A 22,759-nucleotide genomic window follows, 5' to 3' on the forward strand; every position below is an offset into this window, starting at 1 on the left:
AATTATTTATAACAGCGCAGAGAAATTAAAATGCTTTTTTAAAAATTAAACTTGTATTACGATAGCGGTATACATTTCGTGAACTATTTTCCGAGTTTTATAACCTTGCGCAGATCATTAAGGAATTCTGCCTTTTAATGTTTGTGTGTAAATCTTTCTTCCCTCAGCGTTACTTTGCGATATAACCTAGTTTGGAGTTTTAAATACCAAGCTTTTTGCAGTCACAAGCGTAAGAAATGCTGTGAAATATGTTACGAATGGTTAGTTCTTAGTTGTTTTTCTCTTAGTAATTTGAGAATAAAATGTAAAATTTTATGGTATTGAAAAATCAAATACTTAATTTTATATGTCTGAGATGTTTTCTATTGTAATGATTTTGTAGTTTTCTAGTAAAATACATTTCTAGACATCTTGTTTTTAAAATAGAGTTTAAAATTTCGATATTATGCCTGCCGTATATTTTGATAAGATTATGTATATTATCTAATATTTAATAGGACTTTTAAAATTAACAAACTTATCGTCTACATTTCGAAATGCTGATGGGTAATATTTAAATTAGTGAACTGTAATATTTTTTAATATGAAACAAGTTTTGTCTGTGTATATAATGAGTGTTCATTAATAAGTAAATTTAATGGGTATCAAAAGAGTTTAACTAATAGCCAGCGATATGTAATATCAGTTTAACAATATAGCATGCGATTAAATTAAGCTAATAATTATACGTCTAAAAGTCATTACGCTGGTGAAGTTCTAGTTTAGGGTTATTAACGGTTAAATTCACGGTGATGGTTATTTGACTAATCTGCAAAAAATATAAAAACGGTTGATTGATCCGAGAGAAATGAAATATTGTTTGGACAAATAAACCAGGTTTCGACTTTAGGAAGCGTATTGATTCCGGTACCTTTAAGACGCAGCATTAGAAATTAATGAGAAATAATAAATTAGTTTTTTGAATGCCTTTTTAATGCCTTTTTACTGCAATCATTAAACTTGAGGCTTTCATAATTGTAAAGCAGGAACCTCAAGTTCTAAATCGGTCAAGTAGTTGAAATCCGTACAAAGGCATTCATTAATTCCCTCCCCCTATTTATTCTGTTTGTAAGTAGTTACTCTTATAGGTAGTTTAATTACATAGGATAATTGCATACAACGTGCGTTCACAAAGGAGCCGGACAAATTAAAAAAATAAACGATAGGATAAAAAAGGGAAAGAATAATGTTTTTAACAAATTTATGTTTAGAAAGAGTTATAACTCAACTCTTGTTTATGCCGGTTTAAACTGATTATTTTGTCGGCTGAAAATCAAAACACCGGAGTCATTTTCATTACCCGAGGAGACATTGTACGAAAAAATTTGCTTCGAGATTGAACAACGTTACAACATTAAATTTTGTTACAAGTTAAATAAATCTGCTACCGAAACATTAGAGATGATTCGAACAGTATATGGTGATGCATAGTTATCAAGAGCACAAGTATATGGGTGGTACAATCGCTTTAAATGTGGGCGCGAAAGCTTTAAAGATGAATCAAAGATAAGGCGTCCTTCATCTTCAAAGAATGAGGAAAATGTGGAGAAAATTTGTTCTTTGATAAAAGCTGATAGACGCGTAACAACTCAGCAACTTTCAGACATGCTTTGGATAAGTATAGAAAACTGTAGGTTAATTTTAGCTGAAAATTTTAAAATGAGGTAAATTTGTGCTCGATTTGTACCTCATATTTTGAAAGAACACCAGAAAGAAGAAAAGTTTGCTGTGAAGATTTGCTGACTACTGCGAGGCGAGACAAGGCAACAATTTCTTAAAATCTATCATAGTAGGAGATGAGACCTGTTGTTGCAATACGACACAGAAACAAACAAAGTGCACAGTGGAAAGAATCATCTCCCATCCCCCCCCCACGAAAAAAAAGCACTGATGTCGAAATGAAAGACTGAGATGATGCTGATTGTGATTGCATTTGTTGATTACAAAGGATTTATTCTTCAGGATTTTTGTCCTTGAAAATTCATCAATCAATCGGCATTTTTACAAGAAGGTGTTTTTCGACTAAGAAACAGGATGAGGCGAGTTAGGAAGAAACTGTTTGATTCTGGACAAAGGTTTCTTTTGCCTGACAATACTAGCAGCATTGTCGATATAGCTATATCTAACTATAGAACTGCAGTAACAAATCAACCACCATTAGTCTCTCGACTTATCGCCAGGTTATTTTTTCCTTTTTCCGAAGCTTAAGATGGCCATGAAAGGACAGACACGCGAAAACGTCTCTGATATTAAATTAAATCTTACGCATATTTTAGGAACGGTTTGTTCCAACGCCTATAAACAAGGTTTCAATGATTAAAAGAAGCGCTAGAAAAATTGCATAAACTCCTCTGACGGTTATTGAGAAGGAGATAAATTTATTTGAATATTAATAATCTTTTTTTTATTTATAAGAAATTGTCCGGTTACTTTATGGGCGCACCTCGTATTATACATTTATTGTCAGTTTTTCCTTATCACTTCATCTATAAATATACGTTAATAAAATTTACTTTGAAATATAAGAAATGAATTTTTATTCCCATCAAAATTGAAGCATTTTGTAATTTGTTACTGTGTTTAATGTCGCCGATACTTTTTCTAGAAAGAGAAAGAAGCCAAAGAAAGAAGTTACTATTAAAGTCGAGATACAGAGTGATGATGTAAGTAAATATTATGTATTAGTTTCGATGTGACAAGGACAGTCTGTCAACCCTGAGCTCTCAATACTTTTGAATATGTGTATATATATATATATATAAATCTGCATATAAAAGTACGTAAAAAAAATCAGCTGCTGAAAATTATCAGATGGATAATTGTACGAAATGCGGTATATATACCACAAGCAAATCAACGGCAGTAACAGTTTTGTTATTACTATATTAATATGTATTAAGTATTAATAAGCAATCCTTAACCTAAACAAAGTGTAAACAATATGAAAACTTCATTTCAAATATAGTGAACACTGAGAAAATGACTGTGATGAACACTGAGAAAACGAGTTCGATGGAACAGCTAAGTTATTTTCATCGGTTATACTGTTAAATCGGATCTGTATGTAAGCAATACCCCCAACAATGCAAATGATTTCGTTGAAGGTTGAAAGTATGTATTTGGTGATGTAACATTATTATATGAAAACGTTCCAAAATTTCAAAATGTTGCCAAGCTTTGTTAGAGAGTTTGGTGAACAAAAGGTTCATATTAATAATTTTTTTTCTGGATCATATATTAGTATATCAGTTAATTTTAAGCGATATCATTATTTTATAAAAGTACAGAGTCAGCTGTATTTTCTTTCAAACCACTTTACAGTTTGGAGGTTGATAGACCTTCTTTGTGAAATGAAGTTTAATAAATTTATGTATATAAGTTTTGAGTAACCTAGATTTATTTATTTATTTTGCAAAGATAAATGTTGAGATTAACTTCAAGCGTAAAATCAATGTCTGAGTGATTGAAATAACAGTTATAGCTACTATTACATTGGACCTAGTCGAGATACTGTTCATTGGGTTTACCTCAACAGATGAATGGAATTCAAAAATTGTGATTGCTTAAATCAAGGGTTTTTACAGAAATTAATATCAAATTTAGATTCACACGAGATAGATTTCACATGCACACATGTATGTATATATATAATTTCTGCACATTTTGTCACAACTGTTGGCTTATAGCGATATTTAGGAATCATACTTTGTACAGCAATCTATTTCCATAATAACGGAATTCGCTGAGCCAATTTTTTTTTTTTTTTTTTGTTCTTTCTTTTTGATTTTATAATTAAGAACGTAGATGGAAGAATATTTCAGAACAAATAATCATTGACAGAAACATATAATTATTCATTGATCCTAAAAACCAATAATTCTTTAATGATTAATTTAAAACCGAAGAACATGTGCCTTACTTTGATTCAAAAATTGTATATACCAAATCTTTGGCTATAACTAGAATAAAAATATAAGTATTGTGATATATCTAATGCCATTATTTAGTCATCTATTATATTTAAATTTTTTTACTTCATGGTATGAATTATTTGTGTGTATCTTTAAAAAAAGTTTAATTTATATTCGGAAATCAAAGTTCTTCCCTGTGAAGTCTAAGAAATATTACTTTTAAATGTCTTTTTTTTGGTACCTAGTTACATAGAATATTTTTTAATCTTAGTGTACAGTATCTTATTTATCAATGCCTATCATAAAATTTTACAGTTTTTTATGCTCATTGTATGTAATAGTTAGCATAAAGAGGATTAAATGCTCCTTTCTTTACCTTTCAGGATAAAAAATTCATGTTTCAGATTATTCGTAACATTATTTCTGGGCTAGAATACTAATTTTTAGAATTTGCTAAAAAATATTATCATACTAAAGAATTATTATTTGCATCGTGGCATTTACTATTTCAGATTTTTTTTAAATCCTTACAATCATTTTGCAATTATTGTGATCTGCCAAAACATGTAGACTTCTGAAGAAGAAATTGTTTTCATTGTTATATACGTTTGAAGAAAACTGAGTTCCTTCTGTTTAATTAGCTGCTCTTTTGGTGTATTTGGTACGAATTTTAATGTTCGAAGGAAAAAAAAAGTAGTATGAATTGCCACTACACGTGCGTATGTTATTAGCTAAAATTTCACTACACGTTGAAGTTATTAGCTAAAATTTCAAATAAAAGTTTAATATTAATTAAATAAAATTAAATAAAATATTGAATATTATTTTTATCAGAGAAGCCTGTGCTTTGTAAGAAAAATAAACTATACTGATGTCCAGTAAGAACTTGTAGCTAGTGAACAGATGTACTTTTTTCATTCCACTGTAACTGCTTTTGATGAACTGTTGAACGGCATATAAGTAAGAGTTCGACAACAGCTGGGTTCTATCTAGCACCATAGAGGTCATATGGATACTTTATTTATTAACGGATCATACAGTAAACATTGTTTTCTGCCTTCGCATAGAGGGGAGGAAAGGGCACAGGCACACCAACATAGTTCTGCTCTCTCGGGAAATCTGCTGCTAGATAGAACAAAAGAAGATTTTCGGTACAATCAGCTTCCGCCACCGAAATCGATGGCCGCTACCCGTGGGAAGAACAGAGCACCAAGTCCATGGAACTCATCTCATATATATTTATGATACGAAAAGGTGTCAGCACCATAAGTCTGAAGTCTAAGTGAGACATTTGATACAGTCTATATATATATAACATAATTTTCAAATTTGTGAAACCTTTCTACACATGATATGCGCTTGCGATCCTGCAGAATGATATATCTATGCTTGAAAATAAATTCGATCTTTAACATGAGCCAGTTTCGGGGCCCTGTTTCTGGAACAGATGAGATTTATAATCTCTCTTCCGACAGTATAATTACTGTACAAAATACCTACTCTACAGTTAAACGTTAAAATTCTTGATATCACACTTTACAAGATGCCTACTCATATAGTTCTTCCCTACCCGCATATTAAATGAGGAATATGTGAAAAAAATATATCTCCAAGACATATTTGATATAGTGAATTAGTATTATGTTATTTGCACAGCAACTCCTTTCACAAGAACAAATTATAACCGTGGGAAAGAAGTTGAACACATTAGTCTCATCTTTCCATAATACAAATTATTATTCCCCGTCTAGATTGTGCATCACTAATCTAAGTTTTCAGGACATAACAAAGACTGTGATAGCCATGATACTTCCGATTTGATATATGGAAACGGAAGCTGACTTAAGTTTAATACAAAACTTCCCGCTTTACAGTATTAACCATGGACTAGCATCAAACTTTGTTCTTCCCACCTTTAATTGTCACTTAAACTCGAAATTCATTATTAACGTAACTTCAACATTATAATTTATCTGGGAACGATCACAACTTAATCATGAGCTCTTCGTCAGCAAGATGATTCTGGTAGGCTTCTTTGCCCAACCCAAGTCATCGATTTTTTAGCTGGGGCACCTCGGCCTCCCCCTTGTTGGGCTCTGTCTTCGGGAACCCCATTGGATCCACTAGAATTGCTGCTGCCACTTCCAGGTGGCATAGCTGAAACAGAAAAAGAAATTTCAAAGATGTTTTTCTTTTTATAAGGAAATATTTATATACCTTATATTACTTTTAACCATTAAAATGCATTCATGCAATTATTTTCTAGAGCAAATTAATGCATAATTTCTTATTGAAACGACATTTTTCTTCCTTTTTGTTTAAATTATGGTATTAGGTTTTTTAATAGTACCTTGATATTATGTAAGTTATTCGAGGTCTAATGAATAAATAAATTTTAAATCGAATTTACTCCTTATTTGGGTTCATTAAATATAATATAATATATCAGATCCTAATAGTTGGAATATGTGACAGGTAAAATTTAACCTTTCTTTGGCTTTAATTTCAAATAAAAATGCTAACTACATTTCTACAGCATTTCTTTTCTTTCGGACAAAATTTTTTTCCCATTATTGAATGTGGATTTCATGCATCTAATATAGAGCAACACTGTTTATTTTATTTATTTTTTATATAAATCCATATTCACTTACATCTGAAATACAAAGTAATTTTTTTTATGAAGCAAAATTTGTTGGGTACCATATCCGTATATTTTCTAACATAAATTTTATCATGGAATTTAAAGAGAAGTGTAACCCATTCTTATAAGTAAAATACATCATGGAAGAATATTTATTGATATAATTATATTTTCATTTAAATTTAAACTAAGCAGTTTACTTGGGCAGTTAAATTCGTAAATAAATAGCCTCTATTTTACAAGCATTATAAAAGTTTTAAGCTGTAAATTCAAAACTATTATCTTGCAATATTTAATTTCCTTATTTCTACGGAAAACCAAAATATGGGGGGGGGGGAAAAATCGTACAGTTTTTTTTTCTTTCAAATTAGTAAATTGTTATACATTTAGAATTATATTTCACGTTCACAAAGGAAAAAAAAAAGTACAGCAAAGATAATGCCATCCGTTGCAAAGTATGTTACAAATTACAATGAAGTTAAAAATTATTTTAGGTATATGATAAAAGACAGCTTTGACTATTAAAAGGTAAGGCGCTTCGCTGTCTACTTGTGTTTTAAATATTTGCTTATAATGGGCGTTTACCTCTTTTGGCAGGCCATATCTCTAGGAGATATTTGAAGACCTCGATAGGTTTGCGTAGTTCTGCTACAGGAGCTCCAGTCTCAGTATGGCACATGACGACAGGTCCAAAACAAATAGCTAGGCTTTGACTGCTCATTTTGTTGCGATCACTATGTCCTGTCACTAATTTGAGGTGGTCCATTAGATACAGCACAGTGCACTGTGAAGAAATAGATGCCGTTTAAATCATAATTCATTACTTCTGACATTCAGTAGTTTTAGACTGAGCTGTTAGTTTAAAGCAATATTATTACTGAAAGAGGGGAAGGGAAAAAAATGTCAACTTATTGCATTCAAAATCAATTTCTAGTATCTGCTGTCTAATTTCACAGACAGTATATACTTAGTATAATCTCACAGACAAATACAATCCTGCTCTGCGTATTCGCTGATTCAGTGTATAAATGATTTTTAGGAATCAAAATGCGTGCTGCTTGGAAAAGGACTGTAACTTTGTGAAATACAATAGTTCTGTAGATATGCTTACATGATTCGGATCGGTGTTCCTCTTTCACGCATTGCTAGGATGAAAAACTTCATTTTTGTTCTTCTGCCGTTCCCTCAAAACCGTACAGAGCAATACAGACACAGTATTTTTTCTTTACTATATTATCTGTTGAGGATAGGCTAAGCTTCAGAATCTCTTACTTCCATACATGTGAAAGAGAGAAAATATACTGTAAATGTACATAATGGCATGTACTGTACACTTTATTTCTGTTTTATTTAATTTTGGCAGTGCCTTATCATTGTGCGTAAGTAATAAGTCGAACTTTACCGCATTACAAGGGCGTTATATATAGCTTTAGGTATTATTCGTGGTATCACATTACCCTTGTAGATCTTGGAATATATTACTCGATAGTAAATCATCGTCTGGTTTGAAGAATTTTTTTTCCAGAAATATTTTTGTGCACTCTGTGTTCTAATTCTTAATAAAAAATGATCTTTGAAATTCTGTTCATGAAATGGTCGGGAGTTATGAACTTCAAGCTTATCTCTTAAACAGATTCTCTTGCGTCAGCTACTGCTAAACGTCATTAGTGTCATGCCATTAAGTCATTCTATATTAGAATACAAAAGGAGAATTTTGCTTTCATTTGTAACGCATCATTCTCTGGAAATTAAACCCGATTCTTTGTCATTCTAGTCACGCTCCATAATTATGCATTCAGATATATTAACTACCTTCTCTTTCCAACTATTCGTTCTCTGTCCTCCATTTTAAATAAATTAAATGCTCATTTATGTTTGTGGAAATACAAGTATCATATTTATTATACAGCAGTTTTAAACTGTTTTGTGTAAGCTTTGCTATGTGAATGATGCTACGGAATTAATTGATGTTAAAACAAACATTGAAATAGTGTGTTTCAGTCATAATTTTACAATGAAGGTAGTAATTTAAATGTATTCTCTAAATTATTTTGGAAAATAATCCGTTTTGCCTCATAAAAATAAGAAGCAAAGTTAGAAAAGCTATTGATTCGGAAATGCATCATTCTTCACTCTTATCTGGGTGATTAACTGGAGCAGAGAAACGTTTATCTCAATGGAACTATTGCATAATAAGTAGGATATTTTTTGTCTGCTTTAAATCTTTCATTGGAATTTAATTAAAATTCGGCATAATTACTAATGACATTTAAAACCTAACTTCTATCTTACTAAAAGGATTTTACATAATTCATTGAAAAGTCAACATATCATTTTTTTCTATCGTTAGAACTTTCTTTATCTAGTTCCTTCGTTTCAAATTCTTTTATCTTCTACTATTTGCGTACATCCTGAGTGTTTTGTATTAGCCGGATACGCTGACGCAGACTTAAAATTAATCTCTCAAATGATATTAGTGATAAAGCGATTTCCTTTTCTCTTTTGTTACTATTCTTCATTTTTTAAAATTTTTATAGTGCTGAGATGCCTCTAAATCGTAGCAATACTTTATAAGGTAATTGAAAACCTTAATCAGTTTTTATTTTATTAGGAATGCATAGAACGTTAGGTGAAACTAATTAGCAGATTTTGATAGCTGATTTTTGTTGTTTGACTTCTGAATCAGTAATTAGCAGACTTATGAAATATATCTAGTTCTTTGTGTTTTCATGAGTTTTCGCCACATGACGAGGAATCAATTCCATTATTTCTGAAGTTCATAAAATTAAAAATGATCGAATAATGCACCTGTAAAAATACCAACTAATTTTACAGGTATGTTAGATATGTTTTTAAAAAGGCGTGCATAGTCATCGCCGACGTCATAAAATCTGACGCCGGCGGAGAGATATTATTTATTAGAGTTTTGGTTTAGCTATCGGTAATCTTCCACGGGGAGCAGTATCTTTTTTATTTTGAAATATAAAAGCGATAAATGATAATGACCTTTTATAATGAGTAACATATGTTCAGTTTTACGAGAGTTTCACTGTAATTGACGGAAAATTTATCTTAATATATTCAAGTAAGTGTTAAATTTTGAATTTTGTATGTATTACGAGTTAGTTTTACGTATTTTCATCAAATGTAGAAAGCTAATGGATCTATGGCAAATCGATTAGTTACATAAACATCGCCTCCTTGCTTATAGTTGAACCAGCACCAGGGGACCAGTTAATTTCCTTGTTATAATTCTTGTTTGCTATATCTATGATGAGTTATATTTTGTAAGGTAACGCGTGTGATTGAATATCTAATTAATAGATGACGCTGCATAGTATCAACTCAAATACTGCCTTCTGTTACCGATATTGCTGCCGTCAAACACCGTCAGTTGCACCCATGCAGTGCTTCCGGAAAGATTGTTTCTATAGTTTTCCCCTTATATTATATGAATGCGAATCATTATTCCTTAGAAAATTCTTTCTGAATTAATGGCGAGCTAAGCAAGTAAACCTTGTGCGCTTTGCCATATTAATTACCAACCATTCAGAAGCCGTCAAATGAATATTATATAGCTTGTTAACCGTAGAAACCTCACCCGGAAGGTATGAAGATCATGGTGTTTCTTACAAGCGCCATTTATGCAGCGGAAACAAGAAATACAACTTTTATTTTGTACTGGGAATAATTAAAATGAGCTTATATGTCAAATTGCTATTAAAAATAATCTTTTGAAATATGTCTTCAGTGTATGCTGTATGTATTTTGCTGTGAGTTCATAATTTTTTATGCACTGAAACCTTATATTCTGTATTTCTTTATGAAAAAGTATAAATTTGTTTAACTAAATGCGGCAAAGCACAAGAAGTTTTCCTGCTTGTGAGGAGAGATGCATTGATAAAGTACTTTCTAAGGAAAATTGTTTTTACTATATATGTTACACATGAGGAGGAATTCTATATGAAGATCTTGCAAGTATAGGGTGGTCATAAAAAAAAAAAACTTCCCCAGTATATGAACCCCTAGCGGCCTAACCACTCAACCAATCAAAATAAAATTTCAGATATTGTTATTTGAAGGTATGCGCTCGTGAGTGTGATGATGTAAAGTAATAGAGTTCTTGTAGTGACGGCTACTGTGAAAAAAATTCGAAACCTTCGAATGGAAACACCCACTTTCTTCTTGCGCATTGGAAAACCATAAATGGCACTGAAACGATACATGTATGACGAAAATTGCCGGCGCAAAACATTTGCAGAAAAGAGAACATCATCGTTTCTTATCATATATGATGAAGATAGCAGGTGGCCACTGCGGATATTATGGACGGATGAGACTGTGTGATTTTCAGATTGCGTAACTTTTTTTAATTTTGCAGCTGTGTATTCTTCACATAAATAATGGCAGGTTACTACAACATATTTCTATAGCAGCAACTGGATGCAAAATACACTGCTGGCCTTTAAAATTGCAGCACCAGGAAGAAATAATTTGACAAACGTCGAAATCACACGAAAGGAAGAAGAGGTTGGGATATGCAAATGATTAGTATTTCAACGCATTTAGACAACGCAGGAGGGAGAAACGACATCTAAAGCACTGCATAAAAGAAAAGTTGTGTAGTGGATTTCTCATTCGGGAAGTGCTTTATAAGGTTGGGGTTTCTTCAGAATATCGTGTTAAGCCTCTAATAAAAAAGAGGACATGTTTATTATCAAGTTTCGAAATTCGATAGAGGCAGGATAGTTGCCTAATCGAAAGTGTAGATTAACATTCCGTGATATCGCCGGTGGCACTGGTCGACATTCAACCACTTTCAAGCGAATATGGAATCAATGAATTCCTGAAAGTCATACTGAACGGAATACAGAATCTCAACACCCTTCCATGACTAACGCCAGAGCAGACAGACATATTGTGAGGTCAGCTCTGCAAAACCGTACGATGACATCATAGACCATTAGTCAGGAAATGGGCATGTTTGTACCACGCCCAGTATCAGCTCGTAAGGTGCGTCGATGTTTGCAGCAGTGTGGACTTTCAGCAGGGTGACCATTACCTCCGTTTTTTCTTGACAATGCGCTCCAAACGACAAAACTGGGTGCAGGAGTGGCACAATGTCGCCTTTTCAAACGAGTCCCGTTTTACGTGCAGTATTCTGATGGCCGTATACATGTCTGGAGTGTCCGAGGAGACAGCACGTCGCCTGCTTGCATTCGATATCGGCATAGGGGCCCTGCACTTGGTGTGATGGTTTGGTCAGCCATTGGGTACACAACACGCCCATGTATTATTCAAATCGACGGTAATTTGAACGCAGATGGGTGCATTTCTGACATCTTACGTCCAGTGGTTGTGCCTTATTTTCGAGGCCCCCAAACGCCATATTCCAATAAGACAATGAAAGACCACATGTTGCACGTCGTGTTCTGACCTTCCTTAATACAAAGAGTATTCGATTGCTGCCCTGGCCTGCATGGTCTCCAGATCTGTCACCCATTGAAAACATCTGGTCATAGGTTGCTAAGAGACTGACCCACCACCCTTCTCCATCTAATACGCTTGATGAAGCATGGCATAGACTTGAAACAGCGTGGAACGAGTTGCCCATTTCTGTCATCCAAGCTCAGTTGGACTCCATGCCTAATGGGGCAAGGGCCGTTTTAGCTGCCAGAGTTCGCAGCTGTTTCTACTACACTCATGTCCATAAATTAAGGATAATTCGGAGTCACGCGGAAATTGAACTCTAAAATAAATATGTCACCTGTAAAATGACTACACACATCTTCAAGAATCATATGCAAATTTCAGGAAGTAACCAGATGACACCGATGGTACGTCACAATGACGAGAGTGTAAGAGAGTGATATATAAGGAATACAGGCAAATAAGTAAAATTGTTCGCAGGCGCTTTATAAGCATTTCAGTGCATTAACCGAATAGTTATGACACAATGAACGCATTTGGATGATTTTTTACGTGGTAGAATTATCGGCCGTTTGAAATGTGGGCTTTCCAACTGGCAGTACCAGACGAACTTGGAATTTCCCAGAGTGTCATCTCCAGGCTTTGGCAACGATTCCAAGATGATGGTAATGTGAGTAGACGTTACAGCACAGGTCGCCCCAGAGTTACAATGTCAAATGAGGACCGGTATTTGGTAGTTTCTTCCAAAAGAAACAGGCAGAGTACAGCCTCAGACCTGTCTCGTCAGCTCTCTTCAGCCACTGGTACGACAATTTCAAGGCAGACCGTGTACAGACGCTTAAGGCAGATTGGTCTATATGCTCGCAGACCTGTTAGATGCGTTCCACTTACTGCAACTCACTGTCGCCTGCGGTTAGCCTGGAGTAGAGAGCATGCATTATGGACACTGCAACAGTAGGCTTGTGTGATGTTTTCCGACGAGTCCAGGTTTAGTTTGCAGTCTGATTCTCGCCGGACTTCCATATGGAGAGCTCCAGGTACCCGTTACCACCAAGAAAACATCACTGAACGACACCGTTACGGTGGTGCAGGAGTGCTCGTTTGGTGTGGAATTATTCTGGGTTCCAGAACTGACCTGCATGTTCAAATTGGAACCATGACAAGCCAAATCTATCGGGACGTCATTCTGGAACAACATGTACGTTTGTTTCGGGGCGCCATGGGCGCACAATTTTTGTTTATGGATGACAACGCCCGTCCTCACCGTGCAAACATCGTAAGCGAATGCCTTCAATCAGAGGATATCAGCCGTATGGACTGGCCAGCATTCTCACCGGACTTGATTCCAGTAGAGCACGTAGGGAATATGCTTGGCCGACGGGTTGCAGCCCGTCAACCTCCTCCTACATGCCTACCGGAACTTCGGAGAGCATTGCTTTTTGAGTACTGTAATATCCGCCAAGTTCAGATCGATAATTTGATACTCAGCATGCCTAGGCGTTGTACGGACTGTATTGCATCGTCTGGGAGACATACAATGTATTAATAATCATACTAACCATGTAATATTGGTTTTTTTTTTTTTTTTTTTTTTTTTTTTTGTAATTTGCTCCAGGGAGAAAAAATCGCTAATTTTTTTAATAATATCAAACATATAGCATCTTTTTTTTGCTCTTTACCTTTTGTTTAATAAATAAGCTTTGCAAATAAGCCAAATTTGTTTTGCTTCTAACTCTTCCTTTGCCTGATTTTGCATTATCCTTAATTTATGGACATGAGTGTAATTTCGCACCCCTGTAAGCCTCCAAAATGCTTACAAATTTAATTATTTTGTCTTCATGCCATACTGTTTACGTGCAATAAATATCTTTTTCGTATTTGCTTTCCTTCATGGTGTTGCAATTTTAATGGCCAGCAGTGTATTTTTTTATTCTAGTCCTTATTGCTGTTTTCGGAAATTTATTACTGGATAATATTTTTTTTCTTTCAATATTTTAGAGTCTGCTTGCTCAATAGTCTGAAAACTTTCATCAGTAAGAACTTTGGTATTAATTTAAATGCTAATAAATTTTATTGAACCTTAGAAAATGTTAAAAGCACATTTTTCGATCATACCTTTCTGTACTAAATATGTCCTTAAGAGGCACTTACAAAATTAATGGTTATTTAGTTGAAATTAAAACTTTTGAAACAGACTTCCGCTTATCTTACATAGAAAATAATCCTTACAAGTAAATAACAGAGTCTGCAACTAATCTATCCCCCTTTTCTTAGTTTGTTGGTTGCGTATTCTAACCACTATAATTTTCTTACCATCGCGTGCTTGCGTGCGTGAAATATTAATGCGAAAGCCCTCGTGTCCTGTTCTAAGTATTCTTGAAGAAAATCCGGGGAAATTAATGATCGTAGAACAGAAAAATGTTTACTTTCAATCACTCATTCTTCTAATATTTCATGGGTGTGCTAAGATAAAGTAGGCTCCCTTGTAGTTACGTTTCATAGAATCTGAATAAAAATGCGATTATTTGTAAGGAAAATACTAGTCTTCAAACTTTGCTGGTAGATAATTAAAAAACAAAACTTTGTTAGGATACCAAAAAACTAAAGTAAATATTATTTTACATATCAGTGAATTGAAACTTATGTTTAAAAGTAAATGCTAAGTAGTTTTGAAATTTGAAATTGTCTGCGTTGTTTTATGCAACGTTTCATTACACTAAGAACGCTGTAAAAGATGTATTAGAGAAATACTAGCGAGTAATGCTTCATTGCACAAATTTACTGCATTCCCCTTTCTGAGTATTCGTCAGATTTAATCATTGTAAAGGTTTTTTGAAAAACAATCTATTTTATAATTAGGTCCGTAAAAACATTTAAAACATCTATAGATAACAACTCAATTAAAACCACATATATAGCGTATTTCAAATATTAAAAAAAATCGTTTACGTTTTTGATATTCATTGCTTTCAGTTTGTTTAATATTTTTTCTACTATTACGTATAATTGTTTTCGCTGAAACTGAGAAGCAATATTTTATGTATGTTTTAGTTCCTGAATTTTGTTAATGCTGAATGTAATTTGTTCCAGCGTAATGCAATACCAAAGACGCAATATGTTGCAGTTTACATCTATGACTATTTTGAAGTCTCATAAAGATTCTACGACGTTCGAATCCCACGAACGGGCTGGCTGCATGGGCGTTTTCGTGGTTTTCCCCATGTGTAACGTGTATACGAGCCAGTTTCCCTTAGAAAGTCCTCCACGAAAGGCATCCCTCCCCTTAGGCAGATAGCCCTAGTGTGCTTTGCCATAATTAAATACACCACACCACATAAAGATTCTACACGAGTAGCAAGAAGAAAAGATAAACGGCATAGTATTAGTATGCTTGAACGAATATAATGCACTTTAAGTGTGTTTCATCTGACGACATTGTTCATGTTCACGGACTGATATGATATATATACCGAAACTCTTGCAGTTGCCGGTTTTTTAGATAAGTAAACTCTAGTGCTTGAAGCACTTTTTAGTCTTGTGTGAACTTAGCATTTGTTTTAGCACTGTGAGTCTTTTTTAGGTGAAAACACTGAACATTTCTTTCACCTTCATTTTACAGAAATGAACTTTGGTAATGTTAAAAATATGGAATAAAATTGCACTAAATGACCAAAATTTTAGAAACAAACATGATGAAAAATTTGTACTCCGACCTTCCAGCAAAGGAAAAGTGCCCACATTAAACGAAAACTATAAACTGGCAAACATCTGGGCTTCGAGAAAGGGAAGTCTATGAAGTGAGGGAAATATGCGAGTTTAGTGAGTGGGATCATAGGCATATAGTCAATGCAAGAGGAATAGGTCATTTTATTATTGAAATGGCTAACAGCTTACCATTTTCAAAGGTAGCCCTATCAAGAAGCTACGGTGGCACGATTTAGGCGGATATATAATCGCTGATTTGAACAAACAGGCCACTCCTCTCTGTTGACGGATCGAATGACGGTTATTTGTGTTTTTTGATGAATCGGATCGGCATAGATTGCACTGTTGTGCGATAAGATGAATCCTGTTTCCTGCTGCACCAAACGCATTGGAAGATATAGATTTTAAATCGACAACAAGAAACCATAGATGCATTTTGTTAAGCTGATTCCAGACAAGATGGTGAAGACTACTTTGCTATGAGAGTTACGTTCTTATCAGTTACCTTTAGGTTCTTGATATACATAGAGATATCCTTCATTACTGAATGTTACAAAAATGTACTGGCTGATCACTTCCATTTTGAGACTTTAGCGTTTACATGTGTTATTTTATGCAAGATGAAAAAATTGCCCTTTCAGACCACTACCACCTATTATGACTCTCTTCATATCGTCTAGTGGCTCTCCAAGGTCCTCCGCATTAAGCTTACATAGAAAATACGTTGAATGCCAGTGGAATGCTGTTAAAGGAAACATAAGTTCTGTGAATCCCAGACTATTGTCTAGGAGTGGAATTGCGAATAATATACTAACAGGCATAGCTCGCAATTCCTTCGATAGCCCTCTAGTGTTTGATGCACTACATACTTCGCCGTATCAGGGAATCTTTCGTTATATAAAAGAGCCAATATGCTGTAATGCTTTAGTCAATCAAAGCAGCACCAGTAGCGAAGTGGTTAAGACAGCTGAATGCTGGGAGTTCGACCCGAGGAGAACGGGCTGTCTGCATAGTTAGTTTTCTTGATCTTCTCCATATGTAACGTGAGTACGACACAGTTTTCCATAGAAAGTTTCCACGAGGGCATCCATTCTCTTAGGCAGATATCTCTCGCGTGCTTTGCCATATTCAAACAATCTAACCTAACTTCTGGTCAGTCAGTGTATATCACTAATGTTTTCTATTGAAGTAAATAAAATTTCATTTCAATGTTTCTATCTTAAGTTGACATTCTTATTATATTCATATCTTTTAGATTTTAGTTATCTAAGGATTCACAGTTAAAAGATATTTGATAGCATAATATATTTTACTCACATTCGTATACACATATATGCATGCAAAATAGTGTACTTCAAGCTGCTCCAGAGATCTCTGACATAACAGGACAATAAGGGAATAAATACATACCCTGTTAACCTTGGGTAGGCAGTCTAGTATGCTGAACATTAGCTTTGCGTTGCCTTCTGGATCATCAGGCAAGCAGACGCTGAAGCCATCCACAAGCATGTCGAACAGACCTTTCGTGAATAAAGGCTCCGGCAGTTCCCTCAAGTAGTCCTTCAGGACGCCTGCACAAAAAATAATGAGTTGAACTTCCCTTTTGATACATGCAACTATTCAAGTTGCCGAAGGATAAAAAAATTAGATTTTAAATTAATTTTTTTTTTCGAAATTATATTAAAAACACTTAAAATATCTGGAGTGAAGTCTATAACTTTAAATATACAAAACAATAAAATCCAACTTTATAATCAGAAAGCTATCATATATTCGAGATGCTGTTTCTCGATAATATTTGGAGGCTTAGTTCAAGATGACTTTTGGCATCACCAGTTTATCTATAGGTCTTACAATCGAATTAATTAATACGCTAATTTTATTTTGTCATTTTTTCTTTCTTTTATCAACTTAATATGGATAATGCTCAATTAGGTATTAATCCGGTGAATATGTGTTACAGCATAGAAAAGATTTGAGAGAAAAAAAAAATTTTCTTGAAAAAAGCCGTTTTAGTCTCTCTGAAAATTATGAATCTCGTGTAAGTTTCTATAAAAGTTGCACATTAAGCTTACATTTAATTCTTACCTGAAGGCTGTGGTTTTTCTATTAAGCACCAGTGAGAGGTTCTTTCTATTGTATTGTTAAACTAATTTGGAAGTTATCTACTGAAGTTTATAGTATTAAAATCTTACCTTAGATTTTCCCTTAATTATATATGCAGCAGTGTCCAAATTCTAAGAGCGAACTACATTTTTTCATAAATAATAATTTTATCGATGCAATAGAAATAAATTTATTGCGAACCCAGTTATCTAATATACGAATAAAAACTGCTGTAACTTATGAAAAAATTAGTTTTTAGCAAATATTTTTCAAACATTGCAAATTTCCTACTAAAATAATTGGAGAATGAATGTACAAGGCTGAGAAATAATCAGACATTAGGCATGTTATTGTGGAGTATGTCCAGTCTGAACTGCAAGGCGGTATGATTTCAATCAATAAAATGTATTAGCCCTTCCTGCAACTAATGTTGACCGGGTCCCAGCTGAAGACTTCTCCATATTAGGCAGGAGGTGGAAATTGGTCGAAAAATCACCTTGGAAAGAGGGTACAACAAATTCTTTTTTACTACGAACTGAGAGACTCAGTTTATGCAAAATGAGCTTAATCAAACTCAGACTTACACAAAACGAACTCTCTGAAAATTCCCATCGCTGAACCGGTCCACCGGGCGCTTGTCTCACCTCGGGGGCACGGAGACCAGGATAGATGTAACAAATACCTACTCGGATGGCCGAAGCCACTACCGTCCGGGACAGCGTAAGCTACCCTTTCTGGCAGTAGGAACCCGGTTCATATTCTTATACCTCCGGTGCCGAGGCTGCCTAGGTACGGGGGGGGGGACTTGTGACGTGCTTAATAACAAATGGTTTAAAAGATCTTTTGGGAAATTTAACCATTCATCTTTAAAAGTATGAATAGTCCTCTGCTTGTTTTCTGGAAGGTTGTCCAAAGCACTAATATATATCTCCACTTTGTTCTTTTCACTCCTGAGAAAACTGAGGTCTGAGAGTACTGGCCGATGCGATTTATATTCTCTTTTATTAGAAGTATGTGGATTTCTGTATGATGAGGTGTTTCGTATTCATCCATGACACGAAAGGCTATAAGGTATTTTCTTCCCTCTTTCTGTATTGTTGTAATTAGAATCATTTTCCTTGTGTTGTAATTAGAATCATTTTCGCCTCGTGTTCGAGAAGTCCAGGGTTTGAGTCCCTGTGAGGGCAGTGTACATTTTTCACGTTTCCTGCTTTTAACAAAACAAAACAAAAACAAAAAAAAAAAAAAAACAAAAAAAAAAAAAAAAAAAAAACTAATGTCTCTACAAGGTGCTAAGTTTTTTTCCATCAAAAAAAGTTCGCTGCCTGTATGATGAAATTCTGCTTTCGTCATTCATCGGGGGGGGGGGGAGAAAGCTACGGCTGCTGCAACAATCTATAGTGATTTTGAAGAATTTTGTTGCAGTCAATCACAATTCCATTTTTAGCAATTCTAGCTTGGAGTTGCTATTTGTTATGGTGTTTCCCATTCACGGATGAAGATGTTTGTCTTGATGATGAAGTTATGATATTTCCCATCGTCATATATATTGTTCTGCATGCGCATCCTTGTTGTGATGGTTGTGATATGCAATATTACGTTGGTACCAGACCAGCCGATAGATTGCATTAACGATATTTTAAAATTCAGCGCGGATTGAATAGAATTTTGAGGTTTGAAACGGTATTGCAAAGTGTGGTTATTACATAATTGCGCCGTTTCCATTTTCCGTGCATCAACATAGCATGAAGAACTGCATTTAGATTCGGATAAAGCTCTCGATCCGGTAGATTTAGCTTTTAAAACTGCCTCTTAGTTTCAATTATTCTGAAGCCTTCTTTTAAATTTTCAGTTATTCTTCCTTAAGTGAAATCATTTAAATAATACCTTTGCGATATCACCAAAGTTTCACATTCGTAATTTACTCGTTCACGTTACGGTTTTCCTTCAACAGAATTCATCTACGTTCTATTTTGCCTTGTATCCCTTAAATGCTTACCACGCTTAAAATGCTAACCTCTATATTCGTAGTTCATTAATCTATACGTGGCCTTCCAGTGGCAGGGCAATAAAGTCGCTGTACACCGGTAGTTCGGTCCGGGGTTCGAATCTCCGTGAAAATCTACACGGGTGTTTTCGTGGTTTTCCTCGTGTGTAACGATGATACAAGCTTGTTTTCCTTGAAAGTCCTCCACGGGGCACCCCTCCCTTTAGCAGATACCATTGTGTGCGTCGACATAATAAAAAATAATAATCTGTATGCGCATCGGCTTTATCTGAAAGATCATAGTTAAGAAAATTGCCACTGGTCGTAACATCTGATTTTTATGCTTGCAGTCTTTGGTACACCGTTAATTGTAGGATTCTGAACATCAGTGGAGGATTTATTAGCTAAATGTAAATGGAAAGATTAACTGAACTGAATATATCGTTCTTCATCGTCCTACCTGCTGATTTGTATTAACTTGCTTGAAACAAGCCACAACCTTAATCTAAAAGTACCTTACCTTTTAACAAGGATAAGTTGTTGAAGGTTGATATTTTTTTTTATTATGTTACATTGGAAGAACGGATATTGAAGTCCTTAAAAGCGAAATAAAAATCAATATTTCACCATAGTATTGAAAATCGAAGCAGTTTAAAGCGAAAAGAATAATGCTGCGTTGCGAATTACTGAAGTATCGACCATCAATATAGTTTATAAGTTTCTTATTGTGTATATTTTTTTTGTTTGCTAAGAGATTTTCAATTCCATTTAGGGGGAATCCTACATCTATTCTGTGTTGAAATAGGAGGAAACTACCTCGATGAAGTTTTTAAGACTAAATATTCTACTTTTATTTTTAACATTCAATGCGTTGTATCAGTTTATCCTTTTAAGATCTTTCAAATGTTTTCCTTTCAGAATTTTGTTTTTATGTGTTTAAATATATTTCTCATTTTTCATTTCATTCCGTACTTATAGAAACACGCTTTTAGATGTGTTAGAAATGAGCAAGAACACATTTATTGATTAGTATAGAGGAAAGATTCATTTCATAGATCTTCATAATCGGTTTTTTTTTATTTTGGAGAATTTTATACAAAGCTGTATTTGTAATTTTAATTGTGAAAATTCTGAATTCGGGAACTCAAAGGATTAGTAAATAGGTCATTGACTCGGAAAAGGTGTTTATTTGCCTTGGAACTAATGAGTACATAGAAGAATTTTTTTTAATAAGAAATATGCTTAAATTTTCTATTTTAAATGATAAGCAGTTTTGATTTTTTGGGGGGTTGATTTTAATTTTCCTTCTGGAACATTTCTTTCCATTGTAATTTGAAGCCTGGAAATGGCGCATTTGGGTTGCAGTGATTTCGCTAAAAATCGCCGTGTGTCGGCATAAAAAGAGTGCATAAACTGACGTCATCACCAGGTCCCAGGACTGAACTACTCCTGCGCAAATATTTTTGACTGATCAGATAGGGAAGAGTTAATAATAATGAGTTTCCCTGGGAAAATTGAAATGGATGTACTTGTATAGTAGTCCCTTGTTCTATACGCGGTCAGAAGCTCTGCCATGTCTATCGACAAGATAGCAGTGGACATTTTGTTATGCAGGGCAGCATCAGTTGCATAGTGATTGCCAAGTGTTTCCGAAAGCCGAATTATTCTTTTGGAAGCTGATTTAAGTAAGGCTCGGTGTGGGTCAAGATGAACTTTCTAAGATTTTTCTCAACGTAGAAAGTAAGCTGTTTCGTCGAAAATTACACGGATAGGTTTGGCTTTTTTACGAGAAAAATAGCTGCCCAATCTTGCATTAGGCATGTTTTCAATCATTGTGCTCGAAATTAGATCGATGCCTGAAGCTTTGGCTTCCTGCAGGCTTCGAATAACAGTCTCGATTTCCACAGGCGTGGAAAATGTGACTGAATGTAAAGCTCTGGGAGCAGCGAACAGACAAAATTCCATCTTGTTTTCGAAATTTGAGTAGGAGGATTCGTAGTTTGATTTGAACTGACTTTCAAGATTCATAGCAAAAATCGCTGCTTTATGGTTATTGAAGTATATATAACAATTGCTAGTAACAATGGGATGAGGAATTTCCTTGACAAGAGATTTTAGAGCATGAAAAAATTTCCAGAAGAACCATTGTCAAGATTTAAGTTGGAAACTTTCTCATTCTAAATCCTGTTCTCCAGGGGGCCCACCAGCGGCCGAGCGGTAAAGACGCTGAACACTGCTAGTTCGGTCCGAGGTTCGAATCACGCGAACGGGCTGGCTGCATGGGCGTTTTCGTGGTTTTCCCCATGTGTAACGTGTATACGAGCCAGTTTTCTTGGAAAGTCCTCCAAGTAAGGCATCCCTCCCTTTAGGCAGATAGCCCTCGTGTGCTCTGCCGTAACTGAATAATCCAATCCAATCCTGTTCTCCAGGACCTGTTCTTTAATTGGTCTGTGAAAGGAGTCGATTTTTGATTTTAAGCATGGGATCTCAACTACAATTGTAAATTTTTCCTTTTCTGTTTCTTATTACTTATTCTATGCATAATGCCGGTCTTATTTCCTATGGCCCATGATGTTTCAAAAATTGGGCTTAAAAGTTATGGCAATAGTGTACCTAACTTTGATTATCATTCGCAAAGCTGATCGCGACGTGATCATCATCACAGCGTTATTTCTTAAGTGGACAAGTTTCAGGCGAATTTTTCTGTAATAAATTGTAATAAAGGTTTTCCACTGGTAGGCTTTTTCTGTCAGGCATCTTCTTAGCTCTGAATACAAGCAATAATCAGCACATGGTCCAAATCCAAATTATTTATCTCATCCACTTCTAAGGGGTTAGAAATGAAAATGTCGAAAGAAAGTGCTCCGAATTTGGCCGAAACATGGAGTCCTTTGGAAACGGGATAACTTATAATAAAATTATGAAGGATTTTGCCAC

At 34.7% G+C, this 22,759-nt stretch overlaps 1 protein-coding gene across 1 annotated transcript in view; it reads right to left on the minus strand.

Moving 5' to 3' along the window:
* Positions 1-4,929: 4,929 nt before the first annotated feature.
* The window catches only part of LOC118204240 (rho GTPase-activating protein 100F-like), a 264,758-nt gene continuing 246,928 nt past the window's right edge, over positions 4,930-22,759 (minus strand). Inside the window, exons 10-12 of the mRNA XM_085808929.1 lie at positions 17,140-17,300; positions 7,180-7,378; positions 4,930-6,107 (exon numbers count right to left, since the gene is read on the minus strand). Of these exons, the coding sequence (XP_085665055.1) occupies positions 5,959-6,107; positions 7,180-7,378; positions 17,140-17,300 (509 nt within the window). The 3' untranslated portion in view covers positions 4,930-5,958. The remainder of the gene's footprint in view (positions 6,108-7,179; positions 7,379-17,139; positions 17,301-22,759) is intronic.

This window comes from Stegodyphus dumicola, chromosome X2 (genome assembly GCF_044657685.1).
Source record: "Stegodyphus dumicola isolate Sdum_Otavi_A_Nest chromosome X2, ASM4465768v1".
Taxonomy (NCBI): Eukaryota; Metazoa; Arthropoda; class Arachnida; order Araneae; family Eresidae; genus Stegodyphus; species Stegodyphus dumicola.